This window comes from Struthio camelus, chromosome 5 (genome assembly GCF_040807025.1).
Source record: "Struthio camelus isolate bStrCam1 chromosome 5, bStrCam1.hap1, whole genome shotgun sequence".
NCBI classification, from domain to species: domain Eukaryota; kingdom Metazoa; phylum Chordata; class Aves; order Struthioniformes; family Struthionidae; genus Struthio; species Struthio camelus.
Window position 1 is genome coordinate 70143403 of NC_090946.1, and position 20887 is coordinate 70164289.

General features: G+C 44.6%; 1 protein-coding gene across 11 annotated transcripts in view; it reads left to right on the forward strand.

The window, feature by feature from the left end:
- EVL (Enah/Vasp-like) overlaps positions 1-20887 on the forward strand; it is a 153495-nt gene that overhangs the window by 125706 nt on the left and 6902 nt on the right. For 10 of the 11 annotated variants that reach the window (XM_068947018.1, XM_068947022.1, XM_068947019.1 and 7 more), the window contains 5 exons: positions 6713-6776; positions 11366-11427; positions 15562-15791; positions 16405-16526; positions 19568-19628. In XM_068947018.1, the coding sequence (XP_068803119.1) occupies positions 6713-6776; positions 11366-11427; positions 15562-15791; positions 16405-16526; positions 19568-19628 (539 nt within the window). Of the gene's footprint in view, positions 1-6712; positions 6777-11365; positions 11428-12735; positions 13615-15561; positions 15792-16404; positions 16527-19567; positions 19629-20887 lie in introns of all 11 variants that reach the window. The other variant, XM_068947024.1, reaches the window with a different exon arrangement.

Here is a 20887-nt window from a genome sequence, read left to right on the forward strand (position 1 = left end):
AGAGAACTTCTTTTACTTTCCCCAGCCGCCGACTTGCCGCAGTCTCAGCAGCCAAGGGACAAGGGAAGGATGCAGAGAAGGGGCAGTTTCTGGCACACAATCAGACATGCTCATTTCACTGCAGTCTTCCAGTGAAAACTTTCCCTTAACGTGAAAGCAAAATTAATTCGGTCTACATCAGAGTAAGAGTGCCTTAGATGATCTTTTGCATGGACTTAGCTGTGTCAATAATAAATCTCACCTGTAGGTAAATTGAGGCAAACAAATTTTACTTGTGCAGACGTGGTCTGGGAATAATCAAGTCATTTAACTTCTGCCTCACAGGACTGGTGAAGCTTAATTAAGGCTTATGTAGTTCTTTGCAGTTCTCGGAGGAGAAGTTTGGTAGATGTGTAAAAGATATTACCGATGGTATTTAGTGTGTTCTGTTGTAAATGCTGTGAGGCACCCAGCCTGTGAATGACACTCTCTGAAACCGTCTCTATTTCAGGTTAATGTTTAACAGGAACGAGGTAAACACTGCATGAAAGCAGTCTTTGTGGTGCTGCAGGGGAATGCTCTGTTTGGGGGATGTGTGTCCTCCCGCCCTGCCCCGGTGTTATTGCTTAGCAGGATTCAAATGACCAAACAGGGTCCCGTATGGAGCTGTAGGTGCTCTGCTGCATAATTAACATTGCAGCCAAACCCTAATGGCATTACAGATTTTTAAAAATGAGCCACAAGTCACCCACCAACCAGAACTCGCCCTTTCGTTAGTCTCTTTGTGGCATGCCCCGGCTCCTGAAGCCCGTCCGGCCGGATGCTTTTTGCAGCGTACCTAACACACGAGCTGTTTCACCTCCAGTGAGGCAGGTGAGGCGCAGTCCCAAAACCCCGGCTTCGAAGCGCCGTGGCAGTGTTTCGCCACAAACGCCGGGGAATCGGGCCGAGCCCCGGCTGCAGCGAGGCGATCCCTCTTTGCAGTCGCCTCCAGCCGTGGAAATTTAGGTCTAAATGACACGCCGTGTCATTCAACTCTGTTTACCCTAGCTCGGGTCCCACAAGCAGTGTAGACGCACTGCTTTATCGAAGTGCTTTATCTAGGCTAATTAGGTCGGTGCTTTGTCCGGGATAATTGCCTCTGCTAATGAGCTTGGACACAGCGTGGCGCGGCGCGGCCGCCCTTCCCGCTGCCTCGCGGCGCGTGGCCCTGCCAGGGCGGCCGGGCAGGCTGTGTCCCCTCCGGCACTGCCCGGCGGCCAGCGCGGCTGCAGAGCGGGTCCCGCCTTGGCTCGGGGCCGGACCGCGGGTGTCTGTGGCCCCACACGGCGCCACGCGGGAGGCTGGCCCCGGCGCGGCCGAGGCGCGGCAGGGTCCGCACGCGTGAAGTGCTGACGGCGTCACCGCGGCAGCGCGATTGCCCAACAGCGGCGAGCGAGCTCGAATTACACCCAGGCCACGAGCACCAGGAACTAGTGGTACAAGGAAACACAGATAAGTTCCTCCGTCCCGCCGGAGCGGAGCTGGAGCCCGCTTGCGTTCACATCCACATCTGCGCATGGGGGAGGCGAGCACAGCCTGCAGATATTCACAGGGAACGAGTCATTCCTCTCGCGTTTTGTATGGGTGAAGGGAGAGGCTGTGGTGCAGAAGGCAGGACAGACCTCCCGAACGAGTCCCCGCCTGGATTTGCGGGTTGGCCGCCGGTAGCTGCGGGCAGCGCAGCCGGGAACCCAAGCTCCCCGTGCCACCGGCGTGGTGAATGGTGGTCCCGGCTGTGCACACATGAGGACGCTGAGATTCACACTGGCCAGAAATATTTCTGACAATTTTTTTTTTTCTGTCAGAAAATGCTGGTTTATTTCAAAGATGCTCCTATGGGAAAGAAAGGCTTTGCTGGAACGGGTAATCAGGAATGATTTCTTCCGTTGAGGACAAAATAAGCAAATGTTTATGATGCTCTTAGGACATAAACGACCGTGAGTCAGACCCAGCACCTGAACCTGAGTCTCCCACAGTTCCTTGACCTACCACATTCGCCACTGGTCTGTGGGTGCTGCGGAGGTTATAAGGGTTGCAGAAACCCTGCTTTGGAGCAGCTGTGTTTCCAGTATTTGAAATTAATTTTAAAAAAATGTAAATTGCTTAGATTAGCATTTCTGTATTTAAGAGCCACAAAATCCTGGTTGCTCAGAGAAAAGGGCCTTGCCTTGTCATTTCCTTGAGTGCACACAGTCAGTAATGCTTGCACTTGTAATGTAAGTAAAAGAGGAAAAAGAAACATGCCGCTCGGGACTGCCCCAGCAGGAGGCAAAAACGGTGACATTGTTCCTTCTTGTTCGTGCCATCCTGACACAGCTAAGCCAAAGCGGAGGCAGGCGCCACAAGCTTTCCCTCGGTGACAGCCGGGGTCTCATTTACGGGCTGGCCGCGAGCCCGAGCGAGGACGTCTCCGTGCGGCAGCAGGGTGCGGTGGTGAAGGCGCCGCACAGAGCGGGCGCTGGGACAGGAAGCACACGGAGGTGGTGCTCGGCTCACCCATGCCCGCGCTGGCAGCGATGCCGCTGCCCTCTCGGCCTCAGGAGGGGCTACAGCCAGCGAGGGTGGGAGCAGCCAGCACAGGGAAGTGCTGAGAGGGCAGCAGATGTTTTCGAGATCTGGGCGCCTCCTAACCTCGTGGAGTAAGAGGGAGGAGAAAAAGCAAACATGGAAAACTTCTGTGCGCTCCCAAAATATGCCTTGAGCTGAATCACAAGGTGCTTAAGTAAAATGCAGTTAATTATTACAAAGCAATGAAGTGAGGAAACAGAGACTTTCACAGTATATTTCCTGTATTAATTAGTCAGTAGTAAAGCTGTCTCTCCTGGTTATTGTATTCAGTAGCACTGTTCTCTGTGTATCTGTTCCCAAAAGCTGTCATGTTAGGAGGCAAGTCACAGTGCAACTAGAAAAGCAGGTTTAAATGAGGATGCCGTTACCAAGAGCAGTTACTGCTCATATCTGCTCATATCTGAGAAAAATCTAAAAATGCGGAGAGAAGTTAAACCTAGAAAGCTCCAATTTAATTTAGAAAACCCTCGGTCAAGCAGGTGCCTTCTGTATGTGCGCTACAGAACACACACATATGAAATCAAGCTTAAAAGTAGGCTCCGCATTCAATATCCATATGAGCTTTGGCTGAGCATGCTAAAAGCAAGCTCAGCAACAAGAGAAACACGAATCTTGACAATTACGGAGCTTAAAGTTGTTTGCAGACTTTTCATCAGATGGCTGTGGGCCTGGGTTTGCAAAGAAACCCACACTCGGGGGGGAAAAAATCTAGACGAATTTGTGCTTCATGCAATAAACATGCCAGGCTCTCTGAAAGGTTGGGTTGGACTTTTTTAGGTTGGCCAGCCTCAGGCAAAATCTTGGCTGACAAAACACGGTGCATCTGGCCTTTTTCCTCAGAGTAAGGGTGAAAGAAAGTAAGAGTGAAATCAAGTTACTTGAATGCAATGAAGAAGAATGATTTTAAGTAGCCTTGCCTGAACTGACTTGTGGCCCACCCTAGGAAAATATCAGGTATTTGCTGAACCACAGGAAATTTTTAAAGCCAGCATTCATTTTGCAACCAAATATTGCAACCGAAAGCAATGCATTTTGTTTCAGTGTGGTCCTAATCCTGCAAACATATGCATGCTTAACAGAAAATATAAGTAAATTCATTTACTTTTTTGCGAGTTCTTTGTACTGAAAATTCAGATAGAACTATTTGCAGATTAATATCCTTAATCACTTAGCTGCCTGCTGTGCTGGTGAGATCAGCTTCAAAAGGCTCCAGATGATAAAAAGCAACCACTCCAACTTCCAGATGTATTCTGTAACCTTGTCCAGCAGGATTTCTTCAGGCTGCTTTCCAAATTGATTTGGTTTGATTTGTTTGGTTTTAAACCTATAGCCAGTCCATAATAGTGTGTACAGGAAAACAGAGTCTTTTTTTTTTTTTTTGTGGTGTTGATCGTCTCTGATTCTAGGTTCCTTCTGCATTTCTAGCATTAGTCAAATTGGCCACACTGCTGTGTTTTTCTGGGTACTTAGCCGCAAGAGAAGGTTCGTGCCAAAGTAGTAGATCAAGATGGAGCCATTAGAGCCTCCATTATACTTTGACATAAATTATTGTCGAAGAAGAATTGTTGTTTCTGCTGCCTCATCCTCTGGCCTTCTTATATTGGCACACGCTTTTATTCATCTTTCCAAGCAGCGTGCAGACTTCTATATGATATTCTGAATCTTTATACAAGGGAAGTTTTCTCATGGTCAGATCATATGCAGTGATGAATATTGCTAAGGTTTATCATGACAATATTTGTTAGCCTATGAGGGAAGTTCTTAATTCCTGAAATTCTTTCATCCAGAAGACTCTTTATTGAAATATGTAACAGGTATGTGTTACAAGACACACAAGAAAATATGTGCGTTATTTGCAGATAGGTCACACCAAAGCCCAGGGTCCGAACCGGTGGCTTTGCCAAACTGTGGGAAGTTTGGTCCAAATCCATGTCCTGGAGATGGGACCTTACCTCTCTTCCTATCCTGTTCAGAAAAAAGTTAAATTCACTTTGCAACTGCTGCTCAGGGGTAGCTCTGACCCTGCTTTCACTTCGGTGGTGAAGGTACACAAAACCTTCGTGCAATAACATGGGATCCTTTGTGCATCTTTAACTGCTTGCACGTGAGCTTCCCTGTGCGCTCTGAATGCCAGTCAGGTTTTTTTTCTGAGACTTCCATCTGAGAAACGCTCACTTTTTTCCCACATTCATTGTTTAGTTTGTTTTTTGCAAAATCTGGCATTTTTGCCTGGATAGTTAGCCAAAGATCTGTGACAAACAGTGTTCAGTTGTCATTGGTGAGACATTAAAGAAGTGGATTGCCCTTATGTCATACCCAGTCTTAAGATTTTCTAAATGTCAGAGCTTTTGACTCAGTGATTGTCATTGCCTCCGTTTTTTGGATACCCTGTTGGAACACATGGAAGGGTCTGGCTTTCAGAAAGTGCTGAGTGTTCCCTTTCTGCAAATGTTAGTCCTTAAAGACAATTCAAAAATAAGCACAACAGAAAGGATCAGTCAGTGCTTCTGGAAATGCTGAGTGCAATGCATTTCTGCGAGCATTTGTGTTTTCGCACAGTCATATTTTCTAATTCATTTTCCGATGAAATTCTGTCTGGCAGAAACATAAAAGGAAAACTGAGCAAAGTTTCCTTACCAATTTGTGAGTGATATGGTTGAATTGTAAGTAAGTGTTCAGTTTTTATTTGCTCTTGATGGATAACTTTTAAAAGGATGGAACTTTGCATTTGAAAATGTGAAAAATAAGGTGCACATACTAATTATTTTCTGTATATAACTGATCTGTTTCACAGTGCTGTTTACCAAAATTCCTGATGCGTTTAATAGAGTTTTTACCAGTTTAATCCAAATTAAAATCTCCCTCCCACCACAAAAGTAATGGAGCAGTTGTCTTTCCACCAAATGTGAAATCACAATAATTACTTTTATTTTCGCAATAATTAATGTAGCTGTTAGTGTACTTGATAAAGAAGTTGAAGAACAGTTTCAGATTAAATAACCAGAGTTAGGAAAGGAGATGTGACTTAAAAAATAGAGACATGAATAGGTTTTTATTGGTGAGTGTCTGTGAAAGCTCAGCTTGATGTAGATCCCGCAGAAGTAGAAGACTTACAGGATAGTAAGAAGAACAGCAAAGTTTATAAAAGATCTGTTTTAGCTTGTATCTCCTTGCGTCTTCCTTCAAGAACCTTCTTTATGTCAACTCAGCATCAGAGCGAGCAGTGCTAGCTAGCACGTTCTCTCGCATACTCATCGCTGTGGTGTTTGTACCTTCATTTGGCTGACCTCCTCATCGTAGCACATGCGGTAAAAGAGCATGAGAGACAAGTGAGGTGAAGCTGGGATGCTCTTGGGTTGGTTCTGTGCTCTTTTCCTCGTCTCTCTCCTGGTCCACGGTGCAGCTCCCATGCTCCTACAGCTCTCTTCTGCCCTGCGGTGCTCTGCAGCCCCGGGATGCTCGCAGATTTTCCACTGTGTAATACCATGTATAAAACTAGAGGAAAAAAAGCTTTAGTAGGACCCAGCCTTTGCTGGGGGATGCCTGCTGCTGTAGGGACATGCACTGGGTGCGTGGTGGCATGTGCTGGCAGGGAGGCAGTGGGAGATGTACTTCCTTGCTTACCCCCTCTGTGGTTTTCCAGAGCAGCGCCACTGGCTCATGGTTATGTCCTACCCCTTGGCCTTGGGTTGAACTACCGTCCAAGCACACAGTAATCCAGCTGGTTCGGACCAAATGCTGCCGAGGCTAGAGCGCATCCCAGTGAGGCAGCCCTTCCTTCCACAGAGCATCCTTTGGGATGCTCCGGGCCTGCACCCTCCCCAAAGGACGACTACATAGTCTACAGCTACCACAATGCCTTTGAGTTTACTGAACAAATCTGCTCACGTATTTAGCCATTGGATTCTCCCAATGGGACTAAAGATTTACCTGAGGTGATAGTTTGGCTAATAGGAAATAATAAATTGAAAAAAATAAAGCAAAGAGAGAACGATAATGCTTTTTTTTTTCCTTGTAATAAGATGGAGAAGCATTTAATCAGAATGGCAGTGTTTTGGGGAAGACTTAGCAATACTGATGTTATATTTGCTTTCCTAATAGAGTTCTGTTGTTTTTTCTGCAGGTCCAGCTGCCCAGCGCCAGGTTCAGAATGGTCCCTCACCAGATGAGATGGAAGCACAGAGAAGGTAAGTGGAGTTAATAAATTAGGGTAGATTTCTAGCTTGTAACTTGGGTGTATGTACAGTCCTTGCTTGCAAATAAGCACTGTTCTTTTTAATCTTATCTGTTTTGTGGTGATTCTGAGTTTTCTATAATTAGTTAATGATCCTGTAATGACTTTTCAAAAGTGAAGTGAGGTGCAGCCCTAGGTAAACTCTTTGCTAAAAGGCAAGCATGAGCCATGCTGGTGTTCAGAGATAAAGACAAAACCTGTTTAAAAGTAATTTGTGGAGTATGTTTCTCAAGCGTATTAAGGAAGTCTAACATCCTGTTCTGGATCACTTGCTAGCAGTTGACAGTCATTTTGCCCAGGAAGCGTCCTATGGACTGTATGTGCTCTTGGTAGTAACTTTGGCCCGTCTTGTGTGTAGCTACCTCCTTTATTGTGTGCTGTTCCTTTTATGAAAGTTTTGCTCTAAACCAGGATGATAACTGAAAACTGTAAATTTAAGTTAGGAGTTCAGGTAAACATCCTGTCATATCCTTCACCTTTACATGTATGTCTAGGCTTAGTGCCACTATTATACACAGCCGTTTCTCTAGCCGATATGAGTGGTCTCCTTGACATCAAAGAGAAGGTAGGCAGGAGCTGTGACAAGCCTTCGTTGTATGCCATTCTCCATAATCAAACTATGATGCCCGTCTTCTCATTTCAGCTTTGCTGATGCAGCCAAAGTTCCTGTAACAGCTGTAGACATTCTTGTAGCAGTAGTAGAAATTCCTGTTGCAGCAGTATCTTTGCCTTTCTTTGCCAAGCATAAGACCTATTTATCATGTCCTGGACCAGTCTGCCTACACTGCATTAGCTGTGTTAAGGCTCACAGAGCCTAGCCATGCCCATGCTTCCTTGTTCAAGTATAGGCTAGTGCACAAAAAAGGACTCTTATTCTCCATCTTCCTGCTCACTGCAAGTGTGTTTCTCCTGCTGTACAAGAGATGCCACAGAGTATCCTGCCATAAAACATGTAGCAGAGAATTAGAGAGTCTCACTTCCCCAGGAGTGTGTTGCAGCACAGGAATCAGCAGCGTCTGTTGCAGCTTACTGCCATGGGATTGTTTAAATGAGGCAGCTGCATATGCTTTTGTGAATAGAGGGGGATCAGCAGGAGCACAGTCAGCTCTCCAGAGGGCTTGGCCTAATGTTTGGTTCAGATAGCAAATAGCTTTGTAAGGGTTTTAGTGGAACTTGGCCTGCAGGTACAGTTCGGCACCAAAAATGTTGGAAGTTGATCTGCCTTAGCGTCTTGACAGACTCTCAGGTCTCAGAGGGCTCTCTGCCTTTGTAGGCTCAACCTTTAACGAAGTCTCTCCTTGTAGGGGTCCAGGCACTGCCTTGACCCTGTGAGCGGTATAGCTTAATATCTCACACACTGTCAGGGGAGTGGAGGTGATGCAACACATCATTTGGATTGATGCTCCACAACTGCCATTCTGACTGGTCCTTATACAAAACCGCATATAGGCCGGTTAAGGCATGGCCCGTATGTAGGCTATTATAGGCACTTAAGCTTCTGTTATAAATTGCCCTCTATAAGATTCTCTCTTTCCCTCTCCAAAATGTGTAAGGAAAGTGTAGGGATATTAGTTTCCTGTGCTTTTATGAATAACTTGTAACGGCCAGAGATTTAATGGGGATTTGTATGTAACTATTAAATGGGTCCGAGGGTAAGAATATTTCACTCAAGATGTGTAGGATTTACTTCTGGGTAGCTAAACTACCATAAAGGTCAGAAAAGAGATCCTGCTAGGCACCTTTGTGTCACATAGAGGCATAAGTCTGTCCCTGCAGTCTGATTGAAAGTCCTGGTCCAGCTCTTGGTTTAACCAGTGGAAAGTACTGAACGTTCAGACCATCTGAAACTCAAACCTCAAATTTAGGCACCTGCTCCTTGCGTTTAAAGTGTGACCAGTCTAACTGTGTTAGAAAAAAGAAGAACAATTTTATTTATTCTTTTTCTTTTAGGGATTGTAAAAGCCCTATGGGTAGACATTATTCCACTGCTATGGGACATATGGTTCTGGGAAAGCTTATTTTGCTCCACTGAACTGGAATAAGCTATGCCAGTAGATGCACTTAGATATTGTCGCATCTGCACTAGGGGATTTGCAGCCTTAATTATGCTAATGCACTCTTTAAGCGTATAGCAGACCTAATTTTAGGCCTAGCCTTTTTTGAATATCTTGTAAGCAGGCAAGGAAACCAAGTTCTGGTAACTGCCCTGCGAATCTGTCTGTTCAAAAGGCTTTTCTGAAGACCTTTAAACAAATGTATAAAGATTATGTGTTTGAAGTCAGAGGGTGTAATTTGTTCTCTCTCATACTTTACTCCTTGTATTCTCTTTAAGCAGCCTTGTGCAAATCTTGGTCTTTATTTAGTTCCACTGGAATAAATTTGACTTCCTAAGAGTCTAACGACTTCTCTTTTTAGCATGTGTGGGAGGCTGTGCTTAGCACGTAGAAACTACATCTGCCCAGAGGCAGGCAGGACGAGCATGAACGCAAAAGACTTCAAGTGACCGTGGTTGACCCTTGCTTCTGAGGAGCAGCCCCATGTGTGTATCTGCTCCGCAGTGGCTCTGGTGACTAGAAGACATCTTACTGATCTTTCTTTCCAGGTCTGTCAGGGCCGAGTTTTCCAAGTGTGCCCTCCAGGTAAAACTAGAACTTTCCCCAAATTTAAAGAGCAAAATATACACCAGATGATTGTTCTTCATCATCAGATTTTGTTAATAAGGGCCAAGCTTTTGTGGAGGACAGTATGCTCAGGAAATTCTTAGTGCATGTGTTTCCAGCTGAAATTTTAGTGGTGTGGCTGATGCTGTTGTCCGGATGATCAGCACATAACTGGCAAATAAAAGCCAAGACAGGTGTTGAAGGAAAGATTTCTGTTAGGTTTAAATTGTCATTGTTCTAATGCAGCCAATGTAATCGGTGTATCACAGTTTCAGCCAGCTAAGGCTGTTGCTCAAAACCGTTTCCCCTTTGCACACATAGTAATTCTCTCAGATATATGTAATCGTTTTCCAGAAATTGCTGGTATTCTGTAGATTGCATGTCTTGAACATAAAATCAGTTTAGGATTGATCCCTCCATAGTGAATAATTATAATCATTGATTTTCCTGTCCCTTTTATAGAATTAGGATTGAAATGTAGGAAATTTATGTTGCAAATTAAGACATTCTTTTTTCCTGCATAACACGAGATTTATTTTTCCAGACATTTTTTCCTAGCAAAACCTTTTATTTATAAATAAACAAGATAAAATTATTTAAACTTACAGATTCATTTAAAAGTACAAGTAAACAAAAATGCAACAGAGAGACCTTTCTAAAATGTTGTATTACCTAATGAGTCCAAATAGAAGTGTTGCCTGTAGTTAAGCTGTCCTTAATGTTCAGAATATGAAATAAGCTTCTTGCAGAAAAAAGAAGTGATTATGCAGTCAATTGAGGCTGGCCCAAATGTGTGTGTAACAAACTCAAGGCAAACTCAGCTTAGAAATCATGGAAGGACATTATCATAGACATTATTACCAAGCGCTCCAGTAAGGTAATTTCAGAGTTGTATTTTAGTAGTATTGAAATCTGTAGTCCGTATCCATGTGTGCGGCGAAAACCCTGGCAAATACTCTAGTTTTTAGCTATCAATCTTCTTAATTAAAGAAGTGTCAGGGAGAGTTTATCAGAGAGGTAACAGGGAAAGCTATTTCTGCTGCAGTGTTACAGTGTGAGAGAGAAGACCTCTGCTGATAGATACAGAGAATTGCACATCTTGGGAAAGCGAAGCCTGAGAAAATGCTTTTCCCGTGGTGGTTCAGTGCTTGGCAGAGCATGTTTCTTACACGAAGCCAGTCCCGATTAACCGTGGCAGTAGGAACCCATGATGGGAAGGAAGCAAAAAAGCAGCGGTGTAGTTTTGTGATCAGCGTCTGCCGAGGAAAGCCAGGAGTCCTCATCTTCCTGGCACTGTTGCCCTTGCACAGATATAGCTGTTTTGGGGTATGACACGAGCAGGCTTTCAGCCAGGCTATCCAATACTTTGCTCACCTGCAGAACTTTGCTGGATCAACAAAGGGCTTTGTTGTGCAGCTGTACAAGATGGGTTTTGTACAGTCAGCACCTAAACACAAATCAAACTTCCAACTACAGGTCCTTCAGGTTGCAGGTCTGTAAAAGACTCAGGAATGTGTCATCTTATGCAAGACGTCCCTTACTTTTCACTGGAAATCCTTGTAGTTAACTACCTGTTTAATTTCTCTTGGGACATGGGATACTATAGTACTCTCTTATTAACTATCCCACATGCAAAGTCCATTAAGGAATTATCTTACATGGATTAACTACCCCCCAAAACAAGCATTTTCTGTATCCTGCAGGTGCAAGACCCTGTTCCAATTTCATTCTCCAGGTCTGTCTTTCAGGAAGAGTACTTCTGTAAGGGACTGGCTCACACCACCCAAAACTTATGACTTGAGGGCTTCTCAATATATAAAGCTGTTACTAAAAAATGTAAAAAAATATATAGTGATTGAGGTTTTTTTCATTGTTGTTTTAGACAAGTGATGGAGCAGCAGCAACAGCGCCAGGAATCTCTGGAAAGAAGAACCTCTACCACAGGCATGTATCAAATACATGGAAACAAAGCACATATATTCCTCTGCCTGCCTGCCTCCTCTAGCTGTAGGTTGGGGGGGGGGAGGTTTGTGATGTTAAAGCAGAACTAGGCTGCTAAAAATGGTTATAATTATGATGCAATTTTAAAGCATTTTCAGCAAGAGACTTCAATGTGTTTAGGCAATATGTTGTTTCACAGAGGCTCGGGTCCTGGGTGCACAGGTGGAGCTAGGCAGATTTTGCGCCTAGCAAAATTTGTATGGCAGAGGGGGATTTTTGGTGTACAAAGGGGGCCAGGCCATGCGTCTTCCGCACCCCGAAAGAGAACATGTAGCGCAGCAATTGGCAGATTGACTCTGTGGTGCAAGGGGATGTCAGCATGAAGTGGTGGATGTGCTGGTTGTGCCAGGTCAGGGGCCCTCCATCGCTCTGCAGCACAAAGCCAGCCACAGCACAGAAGAAAGTATAGCCCTAGATTTTCGTCAGTGGGGATTTGGCAGTAATGAAGTGAGGAGTCTTGTATGAGCTTAATGGAAAAAATATATATATTTAATGAGCTTACGAAAATCTTCTATAGCATATTAAGTTGCATGAAGCTGAGAGAAGAGATGACAGAATAGTTTATAGCGGCAAAATATGGCTTGGCCTATGTGAAAGGAGGCAGAAAGCAAGCCACGATGATTTTCTTTTGGTTTTGTTTTGGGTGTCAGGGTGGGGCTTTTTGGTTAATCTGGCCACACACATGGAATTTTTTGTTTAGTTGTTTTCTACTTGAAACCAACTCAGAGTTACACACGAACTTCAGCCAGGGGCAGAAGTCGCTGAGCTCTGTCCGGGCAGACGTTATCGTGTACGATTGTGCGTCAGTGAAACTGAAATGCTGCCTCAGTGCCTGCAGGGAGGGCGGCGCAGCGTCCCCGGGGCGTTTCTGGCTGCCCGCCCTGCCGCACGCCCAGCGGCGGCCCTGGGCCTGCACAGCCCGTCAGCCTGCCGCTGCGCTCAAAATGTCGCTTGCCACTCTCCTTGGAGCAAAGGTAGCTGTCATAATTCTGACTCAGCGGCGCACAGGGCTCGAAGACGTGTTAAAGCACAAAGTCCGGCCTTTGCTCTGAGGATCACAGCTCTCCGTATCTGGATTTCATTGGAAACCACTAGAACCAGTGGTTTTCTGCACCATCTTGTCTTTGCTTTGAGTTTCTGTTTGCATTTACTTTGCAGTTCCTTTTTTTTTTTCCATGCCACTTTGCCTTGTTTTCATTCCTTGCTGCATATCCATTTTATTCTTTTCGTTTTTCTCTTCTATTCTTTTAGTTTCCACCCTTCAGATAAGCGTGTGCTCTCCCCCCTCTCACCGCCAGTCTCCTCATCCTGACTACAGTAACTGCAGTGCTCCCACCTCGGCTGGTGCTGCCCCGCCACCACCTCCCTATGCCAAAGTTGTGTCTTTAGCATCTGCTGCCCCTCAACCCACTAGTAAAGCCTCTTTCAGATCCTCCAGGAGAGCCAAAGAGCCCCCACAGCTATTCCACAGACATTCAGCCTCTGAGCTGTCACCCTCCCCAGGTTCCTCCCCTCCGGCCTGGCTGAACCACGGGACTGTAACACGAAACATCAAGCAAATCTCACTGTCTCCACCCCCACCCCCACCTTCCCACTTTCCCTTCACCTCTCACCAGCCTCTCAGGCGCTCTTCTCTTCCATACTCTCCTCAGTCTTCTGCTTCTCCCCTCCCACATGCACCACCTGCCCAGAAGGCCTTTGTCCTGCAGCCGCATATTCCAGTCGTCCTGCCCGTGATTCCTGTCGCACACGACAGTCTCAGAGGGTCCACAGGTAAAACAGGCCAGGAAACCTCAGCAAACGTACCTCTAAATGGCCGTCCTGAAGCAGCACTAACAGGACAAATTCCTTTAGGCTCCTGTAGGACCCAGGTGCAAAGTATGGATGGATCCTTCTTCTCACACCCAGAAGCTGTGCCCACCTCCCAGCTGCCCCTGACAGCCAGCCCTCCTGGCTGCTTTAGCCAGGCTTCCTCTCAGTGCTCCCACCCGCCCTCTCCTCCTCCACAGCAATTGCATCAGCCCATGTCACCCTCTCTTCCATTACCTCCCTCGTACGCTGCTCTATCGGAGGTGCCCGTGTCCAAGAGGACCCCTCCTTACATGACTTCATCAACCATTTCCCACTTGAGTAAGTACTTATTTTGACCGAGTTGTGACCTGTAAAAAGCATTAGTTTTGAAGTAATTTAGAAGTCCCATTCGCACAGCCCATGAATGCTGGAAAAAGGCCCGAGAGATCCAAGACTAATCCTGCTGTCCTTGATATCTGAAACCAAGGTGGAGCGGTATAGTATGCAATCAGGGCTGGTCTGAGGACCTTCAGAGCTAAAAGCAGGACAAAAAGCAAAAGTTTCAAGGCCACGGCTCTGTAGTTGGCTTGTTGCAATGTATAGTCTTAGTGTATTAGCCGAGGAGGAGATTTAAAAATCACTCACCAGAGTCAAATTGCATTTGGCAGTGAGCTTGGTACAAAACCTGCACTCAGCTGGCCCAAACTTAGCTGATGGGCTGATGGGCTTTTCTGAATTTGGAGGCCAGGTCTACGGTAGAATTGTTGTCTGTGTAGCAATAATGGTTCAGGTTATGGTTCTTATTCTTTTTTTAAGTGATAGTTCTCTTACCAGCAAAAGATATAACATAAATGTTGGTATAGTAACCTGGAATCCCCTGTGCTTATATAATTTATTTCATTCTAGGAACTCTCTTCCTGGTTTAAACTGCATTCATGGCTGAGGGCTTGCCACCCTAACTATTCCAGCAAATCTTTTTTAATGCAGGCAGGTCAAGAGCGTGGGTCTGTACTTTGCATATGGTCTTGATTTCTAGTGCTCATCTAAAGCCTTCTGAGTTAGAACAATTATGAATAATGCCTGTTTGCAATTCAGATCACGTTTTTTGTGAGTTGGATCCATTCCTGTTTGTAACCGCATATAATGCTTAAATGATGTGCCTAGAAAAGGTAGAAAACAGAGACGTTTTCTTCCACTTTGTGCTAAAAGTATTTTTACCACCCCTGTAGGTTCAGTCTTTAGGCTGATATAAGTCCTTGAAATCCATTCAGTTCAATAAAGTTAGTTTAAATTTACGTCAGTCCATTATTTTGTCTCAGTTCCATTTTTGCCTCAGGCTGGCCTGTAATTAGGTGGGTGTAGTTTTACAATTGCAGTTAACTGTACCCACAATGAATTACTAGCTATTATATTTGTGAACCAAATAGAATTTGAAATGTTTAAAGTATTTCTAATAGCAGCCACAGTTCGTTTCAAGAATGGAATTGGGAGTGTGAAATAATGGGAGAGAGAACCACAGAAATAGGGCAGTATTATAAGAAACCCTTCATAAGAAGAAAATCAGGCTGCTAACGTTAAATATCATTTCCAAAAGTTCCTGGGTCATATCCTCCCTCTTTTTCAAAATAATGCTTACTGAACAATCGAACCGGGGATTACATATCACAAGAAGCCTATTCTGAGAGAACATAACGTAGGGAAAGTCCCTTGTGGTGGTATATTCATTCAACTGACCCATTCAATAGGCAAAACGTTGCCACAGAATTAACCACTTCTAATCAGTCCCTCAAACAGGCTGCCACTTTGAGCAGCTTCGCTGAACCACAATGTGGTTGGAGCTTGACTCTCACCTTGTTTTCCGAGACTGGCCAAGGCCGCGCGCACTCCGTTGAACAGAAAGGCGGATGTGTAGATGTAGCTCACGATTCTGATGAAGAGCTGGTGCTAACAATGTCGCTCATGCAACTTCTGCACATCTGCCTGTGGGAAGCTATAGCAGCGGCATCTATCTTCTGTTGATTTTGGTGCGGAATACGCAGTAGCCCATCCTGGGAGAGAAAGAGGGAGATGGCTTGTTTGTTAGCTACAGGGTGTCGTAAGGACCCAACTGTAGCTGATTCACCATGGATGCCTTCACCATTCATCATCCCTCTGAATGCTTGGTGCCTCCTCGCATTGGTTGCTCATTGCGCTGTCACTTCATGGCCCTGGAAGAGAGAACGTGGCACCGCTCGTGAGCTGGGGAGGGCTGTTCTTCAGGTGCGATTCGTATTCTCTGCGTTTCAGGCCCAGCACTTCCACCAGGTCACCCCAGTGCTGCTGCAGTGATCCCTGCATCGTCTGGGGGGCCCCCGCCTCCACCACCGCCCCCCGTACCTCCGCCGCCCACAGGAGCTGCGCCCCCTCCACCGCCCCCGCTGCCGGCCAGCGCCGGCCAAGCGACTGGCACTGAAGATGGGTCAGTGTCAGGGCTAGCAGCGGCTCTGGCTGGTGCCAAACTAAGGAGAGTTCAACGGGTAAGGATGTGGCACTGGGATTCCTAGATAGGCTCTTCCCTGCTGCAGGAAGGCTCGGCTCAGCTTGATATAGTGATCTGCAAACAAAGCCCATGTGTATTCAGAATCTAGTGTGAAACCTAGAGAAACATGCTTCAGCTGACCATTAGATGAACCGTTAAAAGTCAGTTTGTAATACAACTGAAGCCCAAATGGCTGCAAATTCTTATTTTACTAGATTTTCATTATTTCTGCATTGTATTATCTACTAGTGTTTTACAACCATCATAAGTGGTTTAAACTGCACTGCACTTACAGAAACTAGTTTAGACTGTTGAGGCCTCACATAAGTAGGTGGCCACTAAGGTAAGGGTTGCATAACCTAAACATGCTTGTGAACAAGCAGCAGTGTGGGTTTTTTTTTATCATCTGCCCATATATTTGCCTCATCCAGACTGTTCCCAGGTTTAACAAGGTCTATATGGGTCTCCTTTCCAATGCAGAACACATCCTAACCTCTGGTTTTAGTCTGTGCTGTGATCGCTGCTTCTAATAATTATGAAAGCTAATCATTAAGGGCATGGTCTGAAATTAAATTCTTCTTATGACTTGCAATGTTGATTTCTGTCTTAAGCCAGAAGACGGTTCAGGAGGGTCCAGTCCCAGTGGAGTCTCCAAGAGCGATGCCAATCGAACAAGTAGTGGAGGAGGTGGAGGGGGATTAATGGAAGAAATGAATAAATTACTGGCAAAAAGGTTTGTATTTAGACTTCAAGTAAGCACTAGAATGAGATCAGCAGCAAATTGTCAAGCAAGATACTGTCATTTTCGGTTAGCAATGGGCCACTTTGGTGCCTCTTTGCAATTCGACAGGTCCTGTGTATGTGTTAGTTGCCAGAGGCCCCTGGCACTTAATAGAAAAGCGTTGGTGGTACAGCGATGATATTTCACAGAGTTTAGCTGCTGTAGCAAATCCTGCAGAGTGGTAACCTTCCAGGACAGTGATAAATGTATCCTGTGTGATTTTACCAAATTACCGAATCTATTTCAAAGTTACTGTTTTCTGTAAGAATGAAATATGGGAGGAGCGTAGACAAATAATTTTTTATGCAGCACATTCAGGATGCTGGGCCCAAAAATGTATACAGAAGTGCAATAACAGGATAGCATCTTGGCAAGTGAACTCTTATTGATTCTTAGCATGCTTGAGACAGTCTGGCCAAGTTATTCTCCACCAAGGCAAGCTGTGATGTATCAAGCTATCAGATGTTTAAAGACACTCAGTTTCAAGTCCCTTTGCTTTCTCTTTTCCCCTTGCTTCCAACAGTAATGTATCAGATTGTAACTCCTAATTCCCTGCTGTTACATGTTTTGTTTTTAGCTCTTAAGATTTTTTTACACAAGTAGTGAAAGAAAAAGATGAGTAAGATGACGAAGTGTAGTTAAGTTGTGTAGCGCACAGAGATAAAGTTCTTAAATAAAGTTGTCTAGGATAAAAACAATTTCCTATTCAGTGGGTCTAATTCCAACTGTCTTCCATGTCCTGGTCACTTCAGAAGGAATTCTGAACATGGATTTAATCCTTTGGAAAGCATTATATAAATACACAGAGCTATAAAAGCGGTTACTAGCAGTGTAACATGCCAAATGTATAATGTTCTCTCTTTTTATAATTAAAATAGTTTTAATAGCTTTTAATTAAAGTAGTTAATTATTAGTTTGACCTCTGACCTATTTTGTGCTGCTACATGTCAAGGCTGACCTTGCTGAACTGGCAAATGTCTGTAAGTAAAGTCAGGTTTGGTGGCTAGATTTAGGGGTAACTAGCTATGTTCGAACAAGCAAGCTAAACAGACATTTGATATGCTTGGATACAGAAATCCCTGCAAATGCGTATGTCATTGTCTGTGGTTCTAGTCTAAAAGGTACACAAGTGTGGCTTTCAGCAGTGGGATCCAGATTCTTCGGTTATTCAGGCCTGAATCACTTCAGTATTTTAACAAAAAAACACCTGTACCCCAGTGAGCCCTGTACAGCCAGTACCGAGAAAACAGTGGAGCTGCAAATCCCTTCCCTAAGTGTGTATCGTCAGCAGAATTGTCTATCAAGTTCTGCATCACAAAACCGTGGAAGTAAGTTATTGAAAATACACAAGTGTCAGTCGAGGATGCAGTCTGGACACATGCTGTGAAACTGATATTGAGGGAACTTACCTCGGCTGCAAATCCTTTGACACTGTGTCTCAGGTTATTTTTACAGAGCTGGCAGCTGGGGAGAAAGAAAAGGTGTTTTTGAACTGAGCATGTTCAATACAAAAATCACTGAGCAATGAGCATAGAATCGCAGGGACCTTTTCCAGAGCAGCAAACCACATGCTCAGAAGCAGGGGATGTATCTAATGCTGGGTAAGTAACAGAGAAAAAAGACTTTGAGAGCTCAGGTGATATAAAGTATTGTCCTCTAGATATATTGGCCCCCGTGAGAGTGGCTGTTTGTTTCAGAACTGAATTTCAGGAGAATAATGAACTATCTGACAAACACTATCATTTCTAGCCCAGTAAAGTGTGTTGCAAGGCATAATCTAACATTGATTTCTCACCCTGGCAAATATTTTCCTGGCTCAGGTTCATAACTGCTGTAACCTTTGCTCCGCAGAAATATCAACTAAAGATACTACAGGAACACTGCAAAAACCATTCTTTATCTGGTATAATAAAATCATTAATGCAGTTGAATGTCTATAAATCATTCCCGCAAGGCACTCTGTCCTACAAAAACATGCATATATTTTAACTCCTCTGTTTTTTGCCGAATTCACATCAAATCCTCCAATTTGTCAAGCCACTGAGGCCTTTCTTTTGCCAGTGATGTGTAAAAAAAAATGCTTTGACAAACTTGTGGGGGGTTTTTTAAACTCAGAAGTCTTTCAGAAAGCCATTTGGGATTTGATTTTTTGTTTTTGGGGTTTTTTTTTATGGGATGAATTTTATCCACCTCAGAATAAAGACTAAAGGAAAAATTTGTCATGCTGATATTAAGAAAAAAATCTACAAAGGTAGTATTTGCAGATGGATTAGAATTAAGATCACTGCAGTCAAAATCCATGTGGAGAGTAGAGGTTCCCCGGTAGTCTGAACTCCCAAATCTGATGTCCAGAGGATCAGCACATGGCACATTTCTTGAGTGCAGTTTAGACTCTAAGCAGTACTTGAAAATGAAGAATTTGTTTTTTTCTTTTACTTAGTCAATGCGCTTAACAGCCAAGAAGAAAACAGAGGGACAGAAGAGTCACAACTTATTGCTGGGCTTATAGGTTATGGGAGTGAGAATAAAGGGATATAGAGCAACCACGAAAAGGATATTGCATGTGCTTGAGAAGGCAGTTTGGCCCTTCACTAGAACACCTGCCTGAGCAACCTCTGGGTGTTTTTGTTTCTTCCAGAAGCAGCCAGTTCCTGAGCCCTAGAAAGAAGTTTTCCCTTTCTTACCCAGCTGCAGTTCCTCCCTCCGCTTTGACACATTTCTTTATGCTGTACACCCTCCATCCTATTAAGCACTCCCTCAAAATATTGCCCCCTCCCTGATTCATAATGCTAAGTTTTTGATTCCTCACCACCAACCAAATCCTACGTAACCAAACATATTCAATCTTTGTCAAATTCCCTAAGATGAACTGAGTAAATAATGACTCCCACCAGAGTGTGAATCAGCCTTCTCAGGTGGAAACTGGTGCCTTGCACAGGAGATGTGTTTCCAGAGGGTTGACTGTGTGTCCTATTTCATATTCCTTTGCAAAGGAGGAAAGCAGCATCGCAGTCAGACAAGCCAGCTGACAAAAAGGAAGAGGAAAGCCAAAATGTAAGTGAAGGATTTCTTGCTGTGGTCCTCTTACAAATAAATTGATATGCTCCCTTGTAAGCTAAAGGCCTGTACTCATTCATGTATGTGTCATTATGACTGCTAATTTATTAATAAATGTGTGCATGCAATCAGAAGTTAAGTGTAGTTGCTCTAGTAAGAGCACATTAGAAAGAAGAATTGTCGTCTTCTTCATAGATGAGATGTTGTCCAAACCAGGTGACTAGGTGCTTTTTCATGGTGTGCTCTGAATATTTTAGGGTACTGTAGGCTCTTGCCCCTCAAGAAGATGTCATGAACCCTTTTGGCAAGTCATCTGAGACCAGGTCCATGTTTCGTACTTTAAACTTGCGGCCTCAGCTGGGCTGAGCTGGATCATCGGCCATGTGGGGTAACTCTGGGTTGCCATGCTCCATGCAAAGCAAGAATGAGCTCGCTTTGGAGCCCAGCCTGCATTAAAAACATGTCTCCGAGGGGGAAAGGGGAACAGTAGATTAACCACTAGGCCATGCAAAAGTTAAAATACATGCTTATAACACTCACGGTAAAACAAGACGGAAGTCGGATAAATGGAGGGGAACTTCGATGCATTCATGCTTAACTGTTCTGTCTGTATGTTGTCCACGAAAGCAATTGAACAAGAGTTTGGATTTGATGCAGCTTTTAAGGTGAACTTGATGCATGTGAGAGATGCTGCAAGTTCAGCCGGCAGATTAAAGAACTTCTTTCTACCGGCTGAACTGGTACAGCGTGGGAGATGTTTCCCATTTCAGGAGAGGCCAGGCTCGGAGCTGTGTCCCTTCCCGTCGTGCTTGCCTGGGCTGCTGATCATACCGCATTCATGTGGCTGGCCTGTACCCCTCGGGGAGGCTCGCTGCTGAGGCAGCTACAGGCTGAAGCATCCTGCATCCAGCTTGTCACCTGTACAGAGATATTCCCACCAGAGATATTCCCTCCTGCTCAGAGGAATGGCATTCAGAAAGCACAGGCCTCGCCCCATTCAGAGAGGTCTGTAGCAAGAGCAGGAACAAGCATTTGCATGCTTAAGGAGGAAAGCAGCTATTTTGGGGGAGTTCTTGGAAGGATGCTTCAAGCCTGGAATTTGCCTGTTGAATCCGTGATTCTGCTGTGCAACTATTAATGTTAATCAGGCCCCAAAGCTGATTTGGAACCATTCACTCAGAGATGAAAGGTGCTATTTAGCTTCGAAGTACTCAGCCTCTTCTGTCTTTCTACCATTTACGCTTGCCTTGAAGCTC